Genomic DNA, 18,691 nt, shown 5'->3' with positions numbered 1-18,691 from the left:
TTATAAAGGTAACAACGTTATTTTCTTTTCTCCCCGCATCACATAAAATTGATAAGAAATTTTATTTTTGTTGAATAAATTCAAGTTGTGTCTTGTCCTTCATTAAAAAGCAGTTTTTCTTTAACAATGTGTGTTAAATCGGTTGCCGGTCATTGCCGGCAATTGGCTATCATGTGCTGGCGGTAGAGCTTGTGCTTGTCTTGTGCAAAGGTGCGCATGACGACCGGTCGTAAACACGGGCACTCTGTGCATCTGCAGCTGAGACGGATAATACATGCGCACCAGTCTCGTCCTTCGCATTCAAGTCACTGTCGCATTTTTTTGCAGTTCACGATAGAGCACGTCTTCCCTCTGCTCTTCCACGTAAAAAAAAATGGAAGTGTACTAAGCGATTCCCGCCCTGTCGCCGGAATATTTCTGGAGCGGCGGGCAACGGCTGATGGCTGCTTGACCTCGATTCAGAAGGCGCTCAATGGCGACGGGGCCTGTGGCGGCCTCTGGAGGCGCGGTGCGCAGACTTCTTGCTGTAAAAGGTCTTATTCATTTATACTGACACACGCGAGATGTTTGTTTAACGTTAAGTCGTCGAATGACGGTACCCTTTGCCGTGCATTGAACATTTCTGCGTGCACGCCGACAGCGTCGCCGTTTACTGAGCACGAACCGACTGTGGTGGCATATAGTGCCTACGTGGCATTGCGAAGCTACGCTAGGCGGTGCAGTATCGAATTCCGGCCGCCTTTGAGTTGGGGGCTAAGTTTTAAAAAACAGCATCCTTGTACCAAGCACTGGGCGCACGTTAAAGAACCCCAGATGGCCGCTTTAATCCGGAATCTCCCATTGTACGACGGGACTCGCAATGATATCGTTGTTTTGGCACGTAAAACCCCAGAATGTAATTGTTTAAGTCATACGAGGAGGGTGGGAGCACGAAACTACAAGCACGGGCTGCTTCACGTGCATGGCCCTAGGAAAGGCGCCAAGCTGTAGAACAGATTTATGACTTTCCAAGCGAATCAGCCTTTCTTTTGACGCAGTTGCAGCATGTGTTGAAAAAACATGGTGATCCCTCGCCTCCCTTGAGAATACAATCGCGTACTCACTGCGACTAGTATGCTACGTGTGTCGACAGGCAAGCCTGTCCAAGTATCGTTAGAAAGTTGGTCTTTGTCTCTCTGATCGAGGTGTACGACAAGTTCATTACTAACCGCAACGCGACAGGAAGACAACAAACAGAGAGGAAGTGAACACACTTTGCTACTGCGACAGTACACCTAACCACCGTCGCCGCCATCGCATGCGCGGGTAGCATTTCGATTTCCTCACTTGGTAGTCACAATAATGACCGTCATTCTCTGCGGTGTGCTAAATGTGCGCGGTCGAATAAACCGCCGCCTTCACTCGATCGCTTCGTTTCGGTGGTGGGTATGCTTCGCCTTCCGACATGAGTGTGATGCGTTGTTTCGCAGGGCAACCTGCAGCTGCTTAGAGTGCAAGCGCGCACTGGTAAGCCCAACGACCTGTAACGCACCTCCCACGGAATCGTGCGGCTGAGGCTCCTACTCCCGGCCATACTGGCCTAGTTGCGCTTCATCATTTTGCTCCGCTTTACTGGCCGGTGAAAGACGACGGATAATTTTGCGAAACTGTACGCAAGACTGCTCAGTGTCTTGGAGGAAGCGGCGCCAAAATCCGACAGGTTGCCCACCCCTGTACTTTGCGTATACTTGGCCGGCAGTTTCACTGGCACATTACACACAACACGCCACCAAACGAGCGGCGGTGGTAGGGAGAAGCTTGCGCGTCGGCATCTCGCAAACCGCGCCTCTTCGTGTACGAGCGCCAATTACCGTTCCACGCAGTGCACAGCCGACGCGGCTGCAGGTATGCGCGTACACCCCTGGTATGTGTGCGAGTGCGCGACAGTGCTAAACGGGGGAAAAAAACCGCTCCGCGTGCGGCAGTCGTGCGCGCGCGCAAACACGCAGGTGCTCGCGCACGCGCGTCCGTGGCAAAGCCGCGGCTGCCTCCGTGGGACCGATATATGCAGCGGCAGAGAAGAAGCGAACGCGCGACCGAGCGCGCGGCTGGCTGCAGCCTCATTAGCATCTCAATGGGTGGGAGGCCTTCAGGGACAGGCCCCAACTGGAGCGGCCATTTGCGTTGTGCGCGCGCGCGTGCAGAGAGTCCGCTTTTGCCTAATGAAGCGGATGTGTGTACCTGCGGCAAGCACTAACCCCCCTCCTTTCCCTCTCTCTCTTTCTTCCTAGTTGATTTTCTGCGCGCATTGTTGTGACCGCGCCGTGGGGTCGAGTGTGGACGCCTCAAATTGGGGTCGTGGCTATGGCCCACACAGACGTGTTTTATGAGCTATTAATTATTCTCATTAGCATCGAAATGAGGAAGCAATGGAGAGAAACGGCTCGAGAACGGCAGCCGAGTCGTGCGGCGTAAACACGTGCACTGCCCTTGCGTGCATGTGTTCGCGCTGCCAGCGTGTTGGTGCGTGCGCTTGGGTTTGAACGCATACACGCGTGGGCATGCGTGCGTGCATATGTGTGTTTGTTCGTCGTGGATGAGCGTGCGCGTGGAAATTCCTACGCAATGAAAAAAAAAAAGGCTATGCGCGAACGACATGGAAAGCGGCGCGCCATGTACACTTAGGCTATAGCTTGCTACGTCTTGTGGCTAAATGAGCATTTGCGTTTCTGACTGCGCCGGCTAACTTAAAGCGCCAGGAAAATTATTATTCTGCGTTTGCTCCATGTATCAAATGTACACAGCAGCCTTGATGATTGCGTCATAATCCGCCGCGTCAAGCTCCTATGTAGTTGTAGCGGACGTATTGCCAGACACCATGCAGCCTCGCATGTTTCTTTTCTATGGTGATTAACGTTTGAAAAATAGCATGACCAGATCATGTGAGGCCTCACATAGTCTTGTAGAATGTCTTCTAGCTGCGTGTGCTTGCTCACGTTTGGGCAACGTTTCTAAAGACAGTCCACCATCTTGAACCACGTGCAACCTTGTGTTGAGCAAAAGAACGCCATTGATTGGTGCTTATAGCTACCACGGTTTACGTGGTAGCTATAGATGGATGGCAACGCCTTCCTCAAATTTCTCAAGTAGGTCCCTGTGACGGGATATATTAGGTCTATGGTTGAGCATTTATTACTTAATACCATTGTAAGGTTGCGTCTTAACACAAATTAAAACTTCAAGTAACTTTTGTATAATTTTGCTGCTTAAGGCACACTGCCTATGGTGGCATTTAGCTGCAGGAATAATAAAATTTCAGAAAATAACACGATATTTGTGAACGACACAATAAAATACCGTAATTTACTCGCGGTTCCAGTACGAAATAAAAAAAAAGTTAGGTCTTCGTGCTATGCCGCTAACGAGCTCCAATTCTTGCCATTAACAAACGCCGAGAGGGTTACCGGTGTACGCAATTCACCAGTCTATACCGTGGCTCTGTGATTGCTTAATGAGCTTTTAATATTGGGATGTTAAGCTAAACTGCTATAGCACCTGGTCCATCTTTCAAGCTATCACGGTTGAACACAGCTTTCCTGTTCAGTTGACGGACGGCCAGGAACGAAGCACCGTTTAAGAGTTTACGTAACATCGTATACGTATACGTTCTGACGTTGTCTGCTGAATTTCGTTTTTGCTTATATGTACGCAACGGTTAACAGTGCCTTCCTTTCCTTATGTTGTGAAATTTCACGTTGAGGTAATTTTCAACGCTGACTCAGTGACTGCAGCATTGTAACGCGGAGCACGACGTCGTGGGTTCTATCCCCTAATGCAGCAACTGCATTCCGTTAAAAACAGAATGCAAAAAAAATAAAACAAAAAAACGATAGTCTGTTGAGATCTGATAAGTTTATATCAACCCGAGAATGGTGAGGATTAGTGCGAAACTTTCTTTCCTATGGCGTCTCTCATCGCCCGTGAGAAGCTTTGGGGCATCAGACTTGATCAGTCAGGTTCGTTAAATGGACGCTAAAGAGAGAAAAAAAAGAAGACTTAGCTGATTAGTAAGAAACCCTTCTCAAATACCAACGAAGCCACTCTTGCCGTTAGAAGTAGCGCGGTAAGCCAGAAAAGAGGTAAGAAACAAAGACGGGTGGCGACGCCGCCTTGAAGTTAATTCCGGCACCCGCGCCCCGTGACGTCATAAATTTTGACAGCGCCTGCTCTTACCTCGTTAATTATTTAACGCTGAACATGGACTATGCATTGTATTTTGAAAGCAGCCAAAGAAGAGCAAGATTTCCAGGAATTCTACTGTATGCCTTCACGACAGACGAAACACGAGAAATTACTTTGAAATCCGTGACGTCACGCTAACATACCAGCGCTGTGGGGTTTCGGCACTAGATTTTAAAAATATATATAATAGAAGTATATGTCCCCAATTTTCTTTTTTATAGCTTTGAAGTGTCCACTACAAGAGTAAAAGATAGCCTCGCGGCCGAGTACGAACATCCCACTGGGGGAGAAGACGGGAAAGAAGAGGAGTGAAGTATATGCAATACTTTCCAATGGTCCGCACATCCTTAATTAAAATTGAATTCTGCGGTTTTACGTTCTAAAACCACGATTTGATTATGAGGCACGCCACAGTGGGTTCTTGGACCACTCTGGGTTCTTTAACGTGCAACCAATGCGTGGTACACGGGCGTTCTTGCTTATCATCCCTATAAAAATGCGGCTATCACGGCCAGGATTCGATCCCGCACCCTCGGGCTTAGTAGCGCAGTGCCACTGCCACTACGCCACCACAGGGGGTCGCACATTATTCATCTGTTAGAAATAACTTGACGCAAATACAGCCATCACAACTTCTTTAAAACTTTGCTGCTTAGTCTCCGCACATGCACTTCCTTTTCTTCTGTCACCGCAAAATTACTGCTCAGAATGTATTTCGAAAAAGCGAAGTAAATAATTACGTTCGTAGATTCCTCATTGTTCTTAGAACACAATAAGAAGAGAAGAAATCCGCCTCTATTCCACCCTATGAAAGTGGATGTACAGCGAAGCTGCTACCAACGTTATAGGCGACGTTAGACAAGCACCGTCACCACAAGCAGCGTACGTCACTCGCGCACGCACCTGTGCGGAAGTGCAGCATACATCCGCATTATTCTAGACCATCCGCCAAGCGCGAGTGCCTTATTGAACTAATCGAATTTTTCAAACGAAATTGCGTCAGGCAATTCGTAAAGTACGACTTAGACCCAAGCCGCAGACATGATAGCTTCGGATTTTAATTCGAATATACGAGAAAACATAATTCTGTTACGTGGAAACTCAAAGACAATGCCTTTTTCTAGCTGCCGTTTGAGGTCTGTCTGTATGGCCGCGGCTGTTATGTGGCAGTATTGTTTTCGCACAGTGTTTGGCATAATGTCGATTAGGGTCGCAACACCTGCTGTTCGACAGATGCAACAGGCAGAGCATCCACGCATGAAGGACGCATACAGTGTGTGCACACGCCCGTGTGCGGAAATGCAGCATACCTCTTCATTCTTCTAGGCCCTCCGCCAAGCGCAAGTACAATATTGAACTAACTGAATTTTCAAAGTAAATTGCGTCACGACCTTCTTAAAATACGACTTGCACGCAGACAGGATAGCACAAAATTGGAACATACGAGAAAACGTAATTATGTTACGCGGACACCCATAGACAAGGCCCTTTTCCAGCTGCTGTTTTAGGTTTGAGTGGCCGTGGCCGTTAGGTGGCGGTGCTGTTTTTGGGTGAGCACAGAAAGAGCCCACGAAAAAATCCCGACCAACTAGAGGCTGTAGCAGCTCCTCTGTAAAAAGAAATTAATGGTGATAAACAGCGCCACGATGAGAATGCGCTTGAACGCTACGCCGATTGCTTGTACATCGCAAATGCGATTAGCTCGCTTTCGCAAGCTTCTCGAGGCTTCATTTCGCGTACAGCTGCCTTGCACACAACGAAAATAGATTTATAAACTTGCTTTGTCGAGGGGACAAAATGTAATTCTTTTTTTCAGAGGAAGTGGAAACTGGCACACGGGGTATATAAGCCGCAGCTGCGGCAAGTTAGAAAATGCAGCGCTGCTTGGCCTTTTTTTTCGCATATTTTTTATTCCTTTTGTATACCATTAGCTATTTCCAGGCCCGCAGCGCCGACACTGCAGCCAACGTACGTCGCACACGCGCGCGAATATGCACGGACAAGGAGCGATGAAATTTAAAGCCAGTGAAAAATGAGGATTGCGATTGCAGCGCCCTGCATGCACACAGCTTTGAAAGAGAATTAGTGCATAGACGACACGCAGGAGGGCAAACTTAGCGCGAATGCGTGCGATGGAACGGAACGTGTACTCCGTATACGGTGATCCGAAAGTGCGAGTCATCGCGGGAGGCGGCCGTCACTTTTGCCGTACGTGCAACGTTTAAACACTTCTGTATGTGGCGTGCGAGAATGATGCGATGAACTGCATGACCGACGTGTTGTGCCCATTGCATCGGCACCGGCTGCTGATCCGGCAAAGGTGAGACAAACGCGCCGGGTATACGCAAAACTGCCAACATATATCCGCGTATGCAGCATGCACGTATACTTATAGTATAGGGCTGAAGGCGTCTGTTTGCAGGTATTTCCCAGCTTTGCGTGTATCACGACCTATACGCTGACAAAAAACTTGCTTATAGGCGTCCGCACACGTGCACATATATATCAACTATAAGAGGCACGCTTGTCATCTCACCTTTCTAATCGTATTGGTATTTTGGCGAATTCTCAACACCTTTCCGTTGCTTGGCAACCGGTGCATGAATTGTTGACGGGATATTGCGCGCTTCCCATGAAACATAAGTGGTAGGCGACCCTAATTTTTGACTTATACCCCTGTCAAGCGGGCAAGTGCATTTAAGGGGGGTGCACTTCACTACCTTGAGTGACACTTTAGGCTACGCGGTGCTAAACGAGAAAACAGGACGCACTCGCACTGAAAAAGAATGGCGACAGACTAAAATCATGTTTGTTGAAGATGCAGATTAAAGTAAAAAAAATCATTCTAAAAGGCAATTGCTTTAGTTGTATTATAAATAAAAAAACAATGTTAATCTATATTTACTCAACAAAAAAAGATTATTTTTATCGTAAGAGTGTTACAAGTCAAGGCAGGTCAAGACGAATGTCAATAGCATGGCAGTTTGGGCGAGTTGGTATGTCATGACTGTTTTAGGCTTGTAGCGCAGCTCGGAAGAGCAAATAAGGAAGGAGGTAGGGGTAATCAAAGGGAACGGAAAACAGAGTGAGCGCTCACTCTGTTTTCCGTTGCCTTTGATTACCCCTAACTCCTTCCTTATTTGCTCTTTCTGAGCTGCGCTACAAGCCTAAATCAGTCAAGACGAATGCCTAGTGTTGCAGATGGGTCGCAAGCCCCAAGGGTACCGTTGGCCTGGCGGCCCGGGGCACAACTGGAAGCATCAGAAGGTCCTGGCAAAGCATGAGTCGACTGCTAACAGAACAACTTGTTTATTCTAGCATCGCAAAAGAGCGGCCGGTAATGCATTTTTCTGCTGCGTCAATGACAAAATCAGTAAAATGCGCTGCTACGTCGTCTATACTAAGCTCGCTGATAAAATCTTGCAATAAAAAGTCACTTTTTTAAAATGTTCCCAATTGGCGGAGGCTATAGTTTCAACCTAGGGGCATGCGGAGGAGAGACATGTTGTCGAAGTTAAGAGTTGGTGGAAAGTGATCCCTTCCGAATGAATTTTTGAGTAGTACATTCCTTTCTAATTCAGAGAAAAGTGAAACAGAGATAATCGACAGATCAATTGATATTGGCCTACCTGTCCCCACGTGGGAGCGGCCCGCAGCTCTGCCCTAGGGCAAAGCTTCTCAGGACCTTGTAATTAAAGTTCTTTGTCTGTCTGTCTGTCTGTCTGTCTGTCTGTCTGTCTGTCTGTCTGTCTGTCTGTCTGTCTGTCTGTCTGTCTGTCTGTCTGTCTGTCTATCGATGAATATGAATTATGAAAAAGATTATAATAGGTTGCCTCCTTCTTATTGAATAGGCACGCACCAAAGTTTATTGGGAAGTTTTCTATTGGCCGGTCTTTCGTGTGGCACTGAGAGTCTACCCAAAGAGTGGGATGGGCATTAAAATCACCGGTGATCATGTATGGTTCTGGGAGCTTGTTAATGAGCATTTGAAATGCTGCTTTCCTGAGGCGATAATCAGGTGGTATATAAATGCTACCGATGGTTATCAACTTATTGAAGTGAATTGCCCCCAGAGACACAGCCTCGAGCTTGTCTGGAGAGAAAAATGCTGGCAAGCAACAGACTTATCTAGAACAATTGCTACACTTCCGGACGGGATCCTATAGCGTCGTGGTGGTCTTTGCGAAATATGGCATATTGCATCAGAAAGTTTGTGTGTTGATTTGAGATTTGTTTCCTGAACACACAACACCTTTGAACAATAATTACAAAGGAGCTCTTTAATGTCATCGAGGTTATGAAGAAGTCCCCTAACGTTCCATTCCAATATTTGCGTGCCCATATTTAAAGAAAAGTTTGAGATGTATGTTTAGGGAATGTCAATCAGCTTACAGAGCCCTTGTCGGGCGCTGTGATGCGAGATTTTTCTTTCTTGGAGCGATCGCGAGAATCTCGCCTCTCCTTAGGCGCTGACGGTGCCGTCTGGCTGGTTATGTCCACTGCCTCTTGCGAGGCGCTGGACACGCGCTCTTGCGAGCGCTGTGCTTGACACTAGGACCTCGAACCATGGAATGATACCTTTGAGGCCACCAGCCCGGAGGTTGATGACCCCTTCTGTGCCGCGGCGGTGGAGCAGTGCCAAGACGTGGACGCCCAGGTTCCCAGCGAAAGAGTCGTGTCCGTGTGTCATTACAATTGTGTCCGTTTCAGGAAGAGTAGAGGACTTGCAGCCTCGAGCTCGCGGCGAACAATACGGGTGACGCGCTCATTTAAAGGTGGTGAAGGGGTAAGGTCGGTGCAAGACGGCGTCGCAGACGTGTTAGGGAGCTGGGAGAACTGTGGAATGACGTGGCGGCTTTTGGCGAGCTCAAAGCGGCGCCATTCCTTGACAGTGACGTCGATGGTGGACACATTGTTGAAGACCAACAAGTTGAACGCGTCGTCCGCGTTTCCCTTAAGTACGTGGCCGACTTTGTCGACCTCGGCCATTTTGTCGTCGACTTTCCGGAAAAGAGCGAGCACGTCTTGTGTGTACGAGACATAGGATACAGTAGAAGACTAAACTCGGGTAGCAAGCTCTTTTCTAGCAGCCAGTTGCCCACCGGAGGGATTTCCAAAGAGGTCGGTGAGCTTCTTCGTGAAAGCATACCAGCTAGAGATAACGTCCTCGTGTGAACGGAACAAGACACGAGGAGTTCCGTCCAAATAGAATAGGACATTCGCTAGCATACTGGTAGGGTCCCAGCGGTTGTTTTGGCTAACACGCTCATACAGGGTGAGCCAGTCCTCAACGTCGACATTATCTTGGCCGGAAAATATGCCAGGATCGCGGGGGTTGGTAGCCATAACGTACGTGGTTGGAGGGGTCGCAGGAGTAGAAGCAGACGAGGTGCCTTCACCGGGAGCCATTGCGGAAAGCGGGACGGTGCGGCCACTGCGGAGCTCTGGGGCGAGGACAGGGAACGGCACGCTCCACCAAAATGTTCTGCGAACGAAGGAATAAGAACTGGAGACTTGGAGACAAGTGTATTTACAAAGGATAATGCAGCGCTAGCCAGTTCAGCCGACAGATGGAGAGCCAGAGAGCGTTCGTCGTCGTCGTCGGAGCGCCCGCATGCATCTGCCACAAGAAGCACGCAATATGCGTGTATCAATATGGAGATCGCCGTTAGCGCAATTCTACCGGTAGTTTAGTTACGGCATGCTTCGTATAAGTCAACGTGTGCGAAGCGGCGGTGGTCCGGCACGCCAGTATTACAGCGAGGAGCTTGTTCTTTTTGTTCATCAGTGATATTGCGCAACCCACTCTTAGGTATCCTTCTCTTCTTCCACGCCAAACGTCATAGACACTGCGCTCGGCCCTCTCTGGTTACATCCTAAAAAAATTGAGGTCAGTCATTTTGCTACGCTGTTAGACCTCATAAACCATTTTTGGAAGACAATTATTTTTCTGTCTCCTAAAGCGATTTCAATATTGCGATGGTGGCCGTAAGCTATATGTTACGGAGAAAAATCACCCCAAATTTAATACTGCATGGAGCGCCTTAAAAGTAGTTGCTAGAAAAGGGATCGCACTGTGAATTCCAGTGCACTGCCGGCCTCTACAGTGTCTCACAATGTACTTTGTGGTGAAGAAATGCGACAATTATGTGGCAGTTGTTACTTCTTTACAAACGAAATTCTACAAGCTTTACAGAGTCAATACAACTACATTATAGGATTGGATGGCTGTTGATAAATGAGTAAAAAGATTATTGAAGTCGATGGATCAGTAATTTCTAAACGGAAGTGGTCTTAACATTAAAAATATGTAGCAGATCCCACGAGTTGGAATATATATATATACAGTGAATCTTCGTGTGAGTGCATAAAGAGTCGAAACACGCACGCAAACACGCACGCAAACACGCAGGCACGCCCTTCCAAATGACGTCAAGCATGCACTTCTAATTGGACCGTATCAACAAGCTGTATGTGCCTGAACATGAGGCAATTCACACATTTCACAGCGAAAGCTGTATATGACTAACCTTCCGTTATTTTTTCCGCCTCCGTCAACAGAAAAAAATCAAGTGGGCCGATCCCGGTGATAGTGCAGAAATGGTCCAAGCTCAATGGCACATACTCCTGTGGGCTCGGGACCTATAACGAGTCCTTCGGGATCTTCGGGATTCGCCCACATAATTATGGGGAGTGCTTAACGCCGCGGGTCGGTCCGGCATTGCACTACCGTCGGGATCGGCCCACGTATGGGGAGTGCTTAACGCCGGTGGTAGAAACATTTTATTGCCAATGATATGAATGGTGGGGGCGAAGCCCCCTACATGGCACTTGAGTGCTCCCCTACTATGAGGGGAGCTTAACGCCGACTTCACCTCCGCCGTGGGTAGGCCCGATATTGCACTATCTTCGGGGTCGACCCGCGGCGTAGGTGAAGCACTTCGCTTTTCGTTTGAGAGCTTTGACTGTCATCAGCTTTTCGCTGCCATTCCAACCTCACAGACGGGAATGTTTGTCATGTTTTTCATGTTGAGTCCTCTTTCGCTTCCGAACAACTACTGGCCCATTTGCATCAACACTTTTCGGTTGCATTTATCGCCAACTATCCAACCAAACAATGCAGTTTTATTGACTCTGTAAAAGTAGTGAAATTTCGTTAAAAAGGACAAATCCGGTCCAGAATCTTCATAGCGCTTCTCCACAAATCGCATTTTGAGGCAAGGCAGCGGTCAGTAATGGGCTGTATTAAGAAACTGCGAATCCTTTCAAGCAAATATATATAGGCGATCTTTAAGGCGCTACGCGTAGTATTCTATTCTTTATTTTTTCTCTCAACTTAGATTTTGGCACCACCGCAATATTAAAATCACTGTAGCAGAGAGAAAATAAGATTTCCTACCGAAAATAGTTTACGATGAGAAACAATGCAGCGAAGATCCACCATGATTTTTAGAAGGTAATCGAAGAGACCCGAGCGCCGAGTCTGGGATGTTTGGCAGGGCATTACTGTATATATATAAAAAAAATTGAGGAACCAGTCCACCCTGTGAAGGTGGTGGACTATTGAAGCTACTATTTTTGTATAAATTACGTTGGTATAAAGTTTTGTTAATAACTGCACATATAGTTATGTATGTCATTTATGCGAAATACAAAGAAATATCAGGCGCACATTACACATTACGTCACGCACTACGTCATACATACACAGAGCTACCAGCGAAGGACTTTTACGAGGCCGCTCTAAACATGCAGGTGTCGACGCAGCTGCGACGGAGTGCTTTTTAGACGCAGGTGGCCGTTAAACGGAGTCTGGACACGAGCGACGATATGCGCTGACCGGGGCGCTGTCCGAAGTAGTGCACGAAACAAAGCACGTTTGTTTGTAATTTGCAATTGAGCATATATACTTCCTAGTTGATTAGCCGGGTGAAACTTGGAAGGACTAGAGTTTTATTCTAGCGGACAAACATAGGGCTGTCCGTTTCCCTCCCGTAGAAGCCCATGCATTAGCAGCAGACGGGAGTTCCACAATATATACAAATTCAGTGTGAACTACGTAATCAGGGAAAGTAAATGGAACGCGGCGTAATGTTAGAGTCGTCTTAGCGGTTAAATGTCGTATAATTTGTTTCGGGATAGTTTTGATAAGACAAGAGTTACAGCCATTTTCTGTAATCACACTCCCGCCGTAGATTCCCACGTATTGACAGCAGACGGGAATTCTGTAACGTTTACAACTTCACTGTGAACTACGTAATTATGACACAAATGAAACTCGGCGTAATGATAAAGTGGTCTTATACCCGTGTCACACGGGCACATTTGGAAGGCCTTCCAGTCGACGGCCTTCGAAACGCCAGAACTCTATCGACTCAAAGGAGTTGCCGCGCTGCTACACGGCACTTTTGAAAGGCCGTTGAGTGGTACCGGTGTTTCTCGCCAAATTGTGTGGCGCTGCGTATCTTTATTTTCGTTTTCATGTCACAAAAAGTTAAACAACATTAAAACCAGTTAAAAAGCACTATAATTTCTTTTATGTTTCTGTATACATTAAAACAATTGTTTATACATTGTCTTACATGTATGTTTAGTTTTTAAGTTGTTGAGTAGCGAAACTGCGGCAACGTTTGCGTCGCTGCACGTCGCTGTTGTCGAGAGTGTGTGTAGTTCGAGCATATCAAGTGGCAAAAATACTTTATTGAATAATTGATAACACTCATATATAGTATTTTTAGAGCATTTTGGTTTGATTTGTTCTTTCTAACCGTGAGTTGGAGCACACTGTGAACGAGAGGGCATGTTCGCGCTGTTTCCGTTTCCGTTGCTCAAAGGCCATCGAGATTTCGATAGAGTTGTAAGGTGTTCCGTTGACTCGATAGACTATTGACTCGGCGGCCGTCGAAATCGCCCGTGTAGCAGCTCGAACTTGACCTTTGAGTCAACTGACTATCGGTTGGAAGGCCTTCCAAACGCCCGTGTGACACGGGTATTAGCATCCAATTTCGTTATAATTTTTTTTTCCGAGATACCTGCATTGGATTGAGAGCTACAGAGCATTCGCGAGAAAGTTCGCTTTGCCTCAAGGCGTTTTCTGTTCGCCGCCACGATTTTTCCGGAAGGAGCCATAGACAGCTTCGCTGTAATAATAATTATTATTAATGCGATTAGCATTATTTGCCTGTCTGAGGCATTTTGAATCCATCCGTCTGTCCGTCCGTCCCTCCATCCATCCATCCATCCATCCATCCATCCATCCATCCATCCATCCATCCAGCCAGCTATACATACATACATACATACATACATACATACATACATACATACATACATACACACATACATACATACATACATACATACATACATACATACATACATACATACATACATACATACATACATACATACATACATACATACATACCGTATTTTCCGGTGTATAGGACGCGTTTTTTTTTCCAAAAATCTTGCTGGTGCGTCCTATACAAGGGTGCGTCTTATATGCGAATTTTTCGTTTTTTTTTTGCGGGTTCAGAAATTACTCAGGTTCATGCTCAAGCTTCTTTCACCGAAAAAATATCACTACCAATGATGCGGTAGTAGCACGGTTAATACTTCAATACGGGGACCACCGTGCGCAACTTTTTTTAGGTGAACTTTATCATGAAACGGCGGGGATGACGACTTCCAGAATCGCAAACACGCGGTCGTTTCGGAGGCGCAAGCAAAAGTAATGTGAAATTCCCAAAGATGGCGACAGTCGCGCTTCTCGACATTGTCAAGACAAGCCAAGCCGGCGTTCTTTTTTAGTCATTCTTTGCAACTTCGCAACCGTGTACGTATTACGTCTGTGTTGGTGACTTCGGCGTGTGTTTTCCACTACCTACACCTGTCGTGCTCGGTCTTACTACAGTATGCCACCGAAGTTGCGCAAGAGCTACACCGCAAAGTTCAAATTATCTGCGGTCGAGTATGCTACCGAAAACGGAAATCGGGCTGCGGGCCGCCATTTCGACGTCACCGAGAAGATGATTCGCACGTGGCGACAGTCGTCCGCCAAACTGCAGGCGATGAAGAGCGGAAAGAAGGCTGACCGCGGGAAGAAGGCGCGGTGGCCTGAACTTGAAGACCGGCTCCTCAAGTGGGCTCTTGAACAACGGGCTCAAGGTAGGGCTCTGTCAACCGTGCAGTTGCGCTTGAAAGCACGCACTTTGGCGAGTGAAATCGGTGCCGCTGATTTTGTTGGTGGGCCGTCATGGTGCTATAGATTTATGCAGCGCAAAGCCTTGTCAATAAGAGCGTGAACGACAATGTCTCAACAACTACCAGACGATTTGGGAGAGAAAGTGGAGAAGTTCCATGAATTTGTGAAGAAGGAAGTCGAAAAGAATAACATCATCGACAGCCACATCGTAAACATGGACGAAGTGCCTCTAACATTTGACATCCCTATGTCAAAAAGTGTCGCTCAGAAAGGTGATAAGACTGTCACAGTACGAACAACTGGGCACGAAAAGTCTCACTTCACTGTCGTACTTGCGTGCTGTGCTGACGGAACAAAGCTGCCGCCGATGATAATTTTTAAAAGGAAAACGATGCCAAAAGAAAGCTTTCCGCCTGGTGTTATTGTCACAACTAACCAGAAGGGCTGGATGGATGAGCAAATGATGGGAGTTTGGCTCGAAAAGTGCTTTTCGAAGCGCCCGGATGGATTTTTTCACTCCCGGAAAGGCCTTCTGGTTATGGATAGCATGCGGGCGCACATTACTGACTTGACACTGAGGCAAATCAAGGCGAAGAACTGTACCCCTACAATAATACCCGGTGGTTTGACGAAGGTTCTACAGCCTTTGGATATTTCCGTCAACCGCAGCTTTAAAGCTATTTTGCGACGTATTTGGGAGGCGTGGATGACGGAAGGCGAGCACAGCTACACCGCAACTGGACGCATGAGGCGCGCTTCTTACAGCGAAGTTGCGAAGTGGGTCCATGAGGCCTGGAGTGCTGTTAGAGTGGCAACCATAACTGCAGGGTTCCGGAAGGCTGGCCTGCTAGCTTCATCGCCAACCGAGCACGACGACAATCAGACCAGCGGTTCTGAGTATGAAGAGAATGCTTCAGCCGCGTTGCCTCCAGAAATGGGCGAGCTTTTTGAGAGCGCATCCGAAGATGAAGACTTCGATGGTTTTAAGTAAAAATAAAATGTTGCTATGGACATATAGGAGGGTTCTTTCGTCGTATTTTTCTTTCTTTTTTGCTAAAACGTGGGCGGGTATGGCGTGAGTGTTGCCTTTTGCGATCACTTAGCGTTGCTTAAGAACTTCTCACAGGCCGCCGCGGTGGCTCAGTGGTTATGGTGCTCGACTGCTGACCCAAACGACGCGGGTTCAATCCCGGCCGCGGCGGCTAGAATTTCTTTGAAGGAGAAATTCTTGAGGCCCGTGTACTGTGCGATGTCAGTGCCCGTTAAAGGGTCGAAATTTCCGGGGCTTTTCACTACGGCGTCTCTCATAGCCTGAGTCGCTTTGGGACGTTAAACCCCATAAACCAAGAACTTCTCACAGATAGGTAGGTAGGTGGGTAGGATAACTTTATTTAGCTCTACGGAGCTTTTATGCGATCAGATGAGTCCACCCATGGTTCATTTCGCGATGGTCGATCAAGCGTGTTTAATTAACCCTGACTAGCCTAAGTGGGTAAATTGGGGTGCGTCTTATACACGGGTGCGTCTTATATGCCAACTTTTTCAATGAGAGCCTTCATATATGGCGAGTGCGTCTTATACAAGTGTGCGTCTTATACACCGGAAAATACGGTACATACATACATACATACATACACACTCATTCAAGGGGTGTACGGTAGCGCGATTAAAAGACGGGACAAAAGAAGACACACAGGGACACACACAGCGCTACATACACACACAGTGCTGCGTGTGTCCCTGTGTTTCTTCTTTTGTGCCGTCTTTTTCTCGCGCTACCGTACACCCCTTGAAGACGCATTACCAACAAGCCCACGTTGCAACCATCGTGATACATACACACATACACTTACGCCGATCCAGCGGCCAAATTTGTTTGCTAGCTTGGGCCACTAGTCATGTACTTGTGACCGTGAGGCCGTCCTGGTCACTTTATCGTTGTCATTCCAATTGCGCCATCGCCACGCCATCATCGCCATACAGCTGTCTTACAATCATTCTTATGCCTTCGTCGTTGTTATGATGCCATTGTGGACGTTCTATCATCGCCATCCTAGCTTCGTCATCTGACTCTAGTCTTGCAGTCATCGTTATGCCTTTCACAATGATCCAGTGAACCAAGTTATAGCTTGGGCCATTAGGTAAGTGCTCGTGGTCTTGATGCGTTGCGGTCGTTCCATCGTCTTCGTTCTATATATAGCTTCATCGTCCCACTCTTGTCATGCCGTCGTCCGTACAGTCGTACAGTCGTACAGTCGTTATGCATTCGTTGCCACGTCATCGTCGTGATAGCGTATAGTGGACTTAACGTCGTCTTCACTTCAGATTCCTCATCCGATCCTCGTCATGCTATCGTCGTCACGCCATCGTCACATCGCAGTCGTTGTCGGACCTACGTCATAATGACCTACGACCTACGTCATTGTTGTCATCCCGCTGTCATCATGCCTTCGTTGTCATCTGCCTTCGTCGTTCGTTATTCTAACACCTTGGCTAACGTTGAGTGGGACCCCAACATGGTATAATCGAAGTATGGGAGTATCAGAACGACCATGACATGTTCTAAACAAACTTATTTTCAGACAACATTACACGTGGTGTCGCTATATTGCTGGACTGATGATCGCATTAACGTCGACAATCATTGCGCGAGATAGGCCGAATTTTTTTTTCATTATTTCTGTGCTGACTTCATTTTTAAAATGAACGGCTTTATTTCGCATAACTTGGTTATCGCCGCGTTAGTGCTATACCCAATACAGCACTTAAGAGGACAAGTGGTATCACCGCTCTTTATCTAGCCATCCAATCACGCTTTGCAGTTTATGGCTTTGGAGCGTGATTACAATTCTTCAATCTCAGCTATACGACATGAAGCGTATCTGTGATGTACTGTGTCCGTAGCATCGTCGCGTTGGTTTCCCTTCACAGGGTGCCCGATGGTCTATAAAAGCGTGCCCTGTTACTTTATTTTAAGCGGTTATCGTGGAGGATGCATTTCAACTGTAATTAAAGCGCAACAGGAGCGTGTCGGGCGGCACTGTGCTAAAAGCAAAGGGGGAATACGTTACAGAGTTTACCGTGAGCGCTGGAAGCGTTTGAGAGCGACAAGTGTATATCAAGGGCCTTTGACTAACTTTGACCAAGACCATACTTGTAACGCCGACAGATGCTGTCATCGATTTAAAAAAACTTTTCCACATCCAACGCACATTTTAGAATCTGTGTGAAGCGCGAAGCTTTTGTCAAGCGGTGTGTTGTACATTCTATAAAACTAACGGTGATGCGTACAATTGTGTTTAATATTATCCTGTGCAGCACGTATCATGTAATTTTTGTTTATCCACAACACATGTCACACGTTTAACCTCGTTCAATTTTTTTATGTTTATGCACCTCGTCGCTCACAAACTAGGCTGAAATGCAAACACCATTTGTCTACGCAGCGATGTCTCGAGGACGAATGCATCTCACCTGTCGAGGGAAGAACATGGCAATGACAGGGGCATGCACAGGGAAGTGTGACACGGATCTAGCTGCATTTAGGGATTTTGTGCCTCTTGTGTCAGAGTAGCACAAGAGGTCCGTTCAATGTAAGGTCCGTTCAATTGCAATAGGAGGTCGGTGTGCTTTACAGATACATATTAGCCAGCACTAAATGTTCAAGCTTTATGTAGAAACGATTTTTTATGACGCATAACAGCGGTGCACTTAGTGGCACTACCTTGCCAGTTAGCGTGCAAGGCATTACGACAGCCCATTCTCTCGTACTTGCATTCGACACAGACGTAACCTTTGTATATATATATATATCCATAAATAATATCTGCCGAGATACCTACCAACCGAGCAGCAGGCAGGAACGAGTGGAAGCTGTACCAAACTCGGGAGCGTAGGCAAAGGAAAACTATGTACGCACAAAAATAACGTACTGCGCGAAGGACAAGGACAGCGATAGACGACATACACAGCGCTGTTCGTGAGCTCCGCTGTTCGTGAGCACGCACGTTCGTGAGCTCCCAGGTGAGTTGGGATGCTCGCAGTCACATTGCCCTTCCTGCCGAATAGCGTCATTGGTATACTACTCGGAGAAATGAACAAGCATTTATCGCTCCAAGTAAATTCGCTGTCTCTCAAAAGACAGCGCATCCGGCACTTGTGTATGCTTCGTGCGTGTGCAAAGGCTGCAACCCAATACTCTTGCCCGCAGGTGGACGCCTTGTTATAGATTCCAAGATATGTGAGGCAGTTGTTCGCATTAAA

General features: G+C 47.1%; 1 protein-coding gene and 1 long non-coding RNA gene across 3 annotated transcripts in view; one reads left to right on the top strand and one right to left on the bottom strand.

Moving 5' to 3' along the window:
* LOC139054717 (uncharacterized) overlaps positions 1–18,492 on the bottom strand; it is a 94,074-nt gene extending 75,582 nt beyond the window's left edge. Inside the window, exon 1 of the long non-coding RNA XR_011511449.1 lies at positions 18,271–18,492. This is a non-coding gene — a long non-coding RNA (uncharacterized lncRNA). The remainder of the gene's footprint in view (positions 1–18,270) is intronic.
* Positions 6,311–18,691, top strand: part of LOC135918178 (homeobox protein aristaless-like) — a 170,849-nt gene continuing 158,468 nt past the window's right edge. Inside the window, exon 1 of one of the 2 annotated variants that reach the window (XM_070532194.1) lies at positions 6,311–6,429. In XM_070532194.1, the coding sequence (XP_070388295.1) occupies positions 6,345–6,429 (85 nt within the window). In that variant the 5' untranslated portion in view covers positions 6,311–6,344. Of the gene's footprint in view, positions 6,542–18,691 lie in introns of both variants that reach the window. The other variant, XM_065451848.2, reaches the window with a different exon arrangement.

Source organism: Dermacentor albipictus, chromosome 1, assembly GCF_038994185.2.
Source record: "Dermacentor albipictus isolate Rhodes 1998 colony chromosome 1, USDA_Dalb.pri_finalv2, whole genome shotgun sequence".
Lineage (NCBI taxonomy): Eukaryota > Metazoa > Arthropoda > Arachnida > Ixodida > Ixodidae > Dermacentor > Dermacentor albipictus.
Note: the sequence above shows the minus strand (reverse complement) of the source record. Positions and strands in the feature narration are given on the sequence as shown.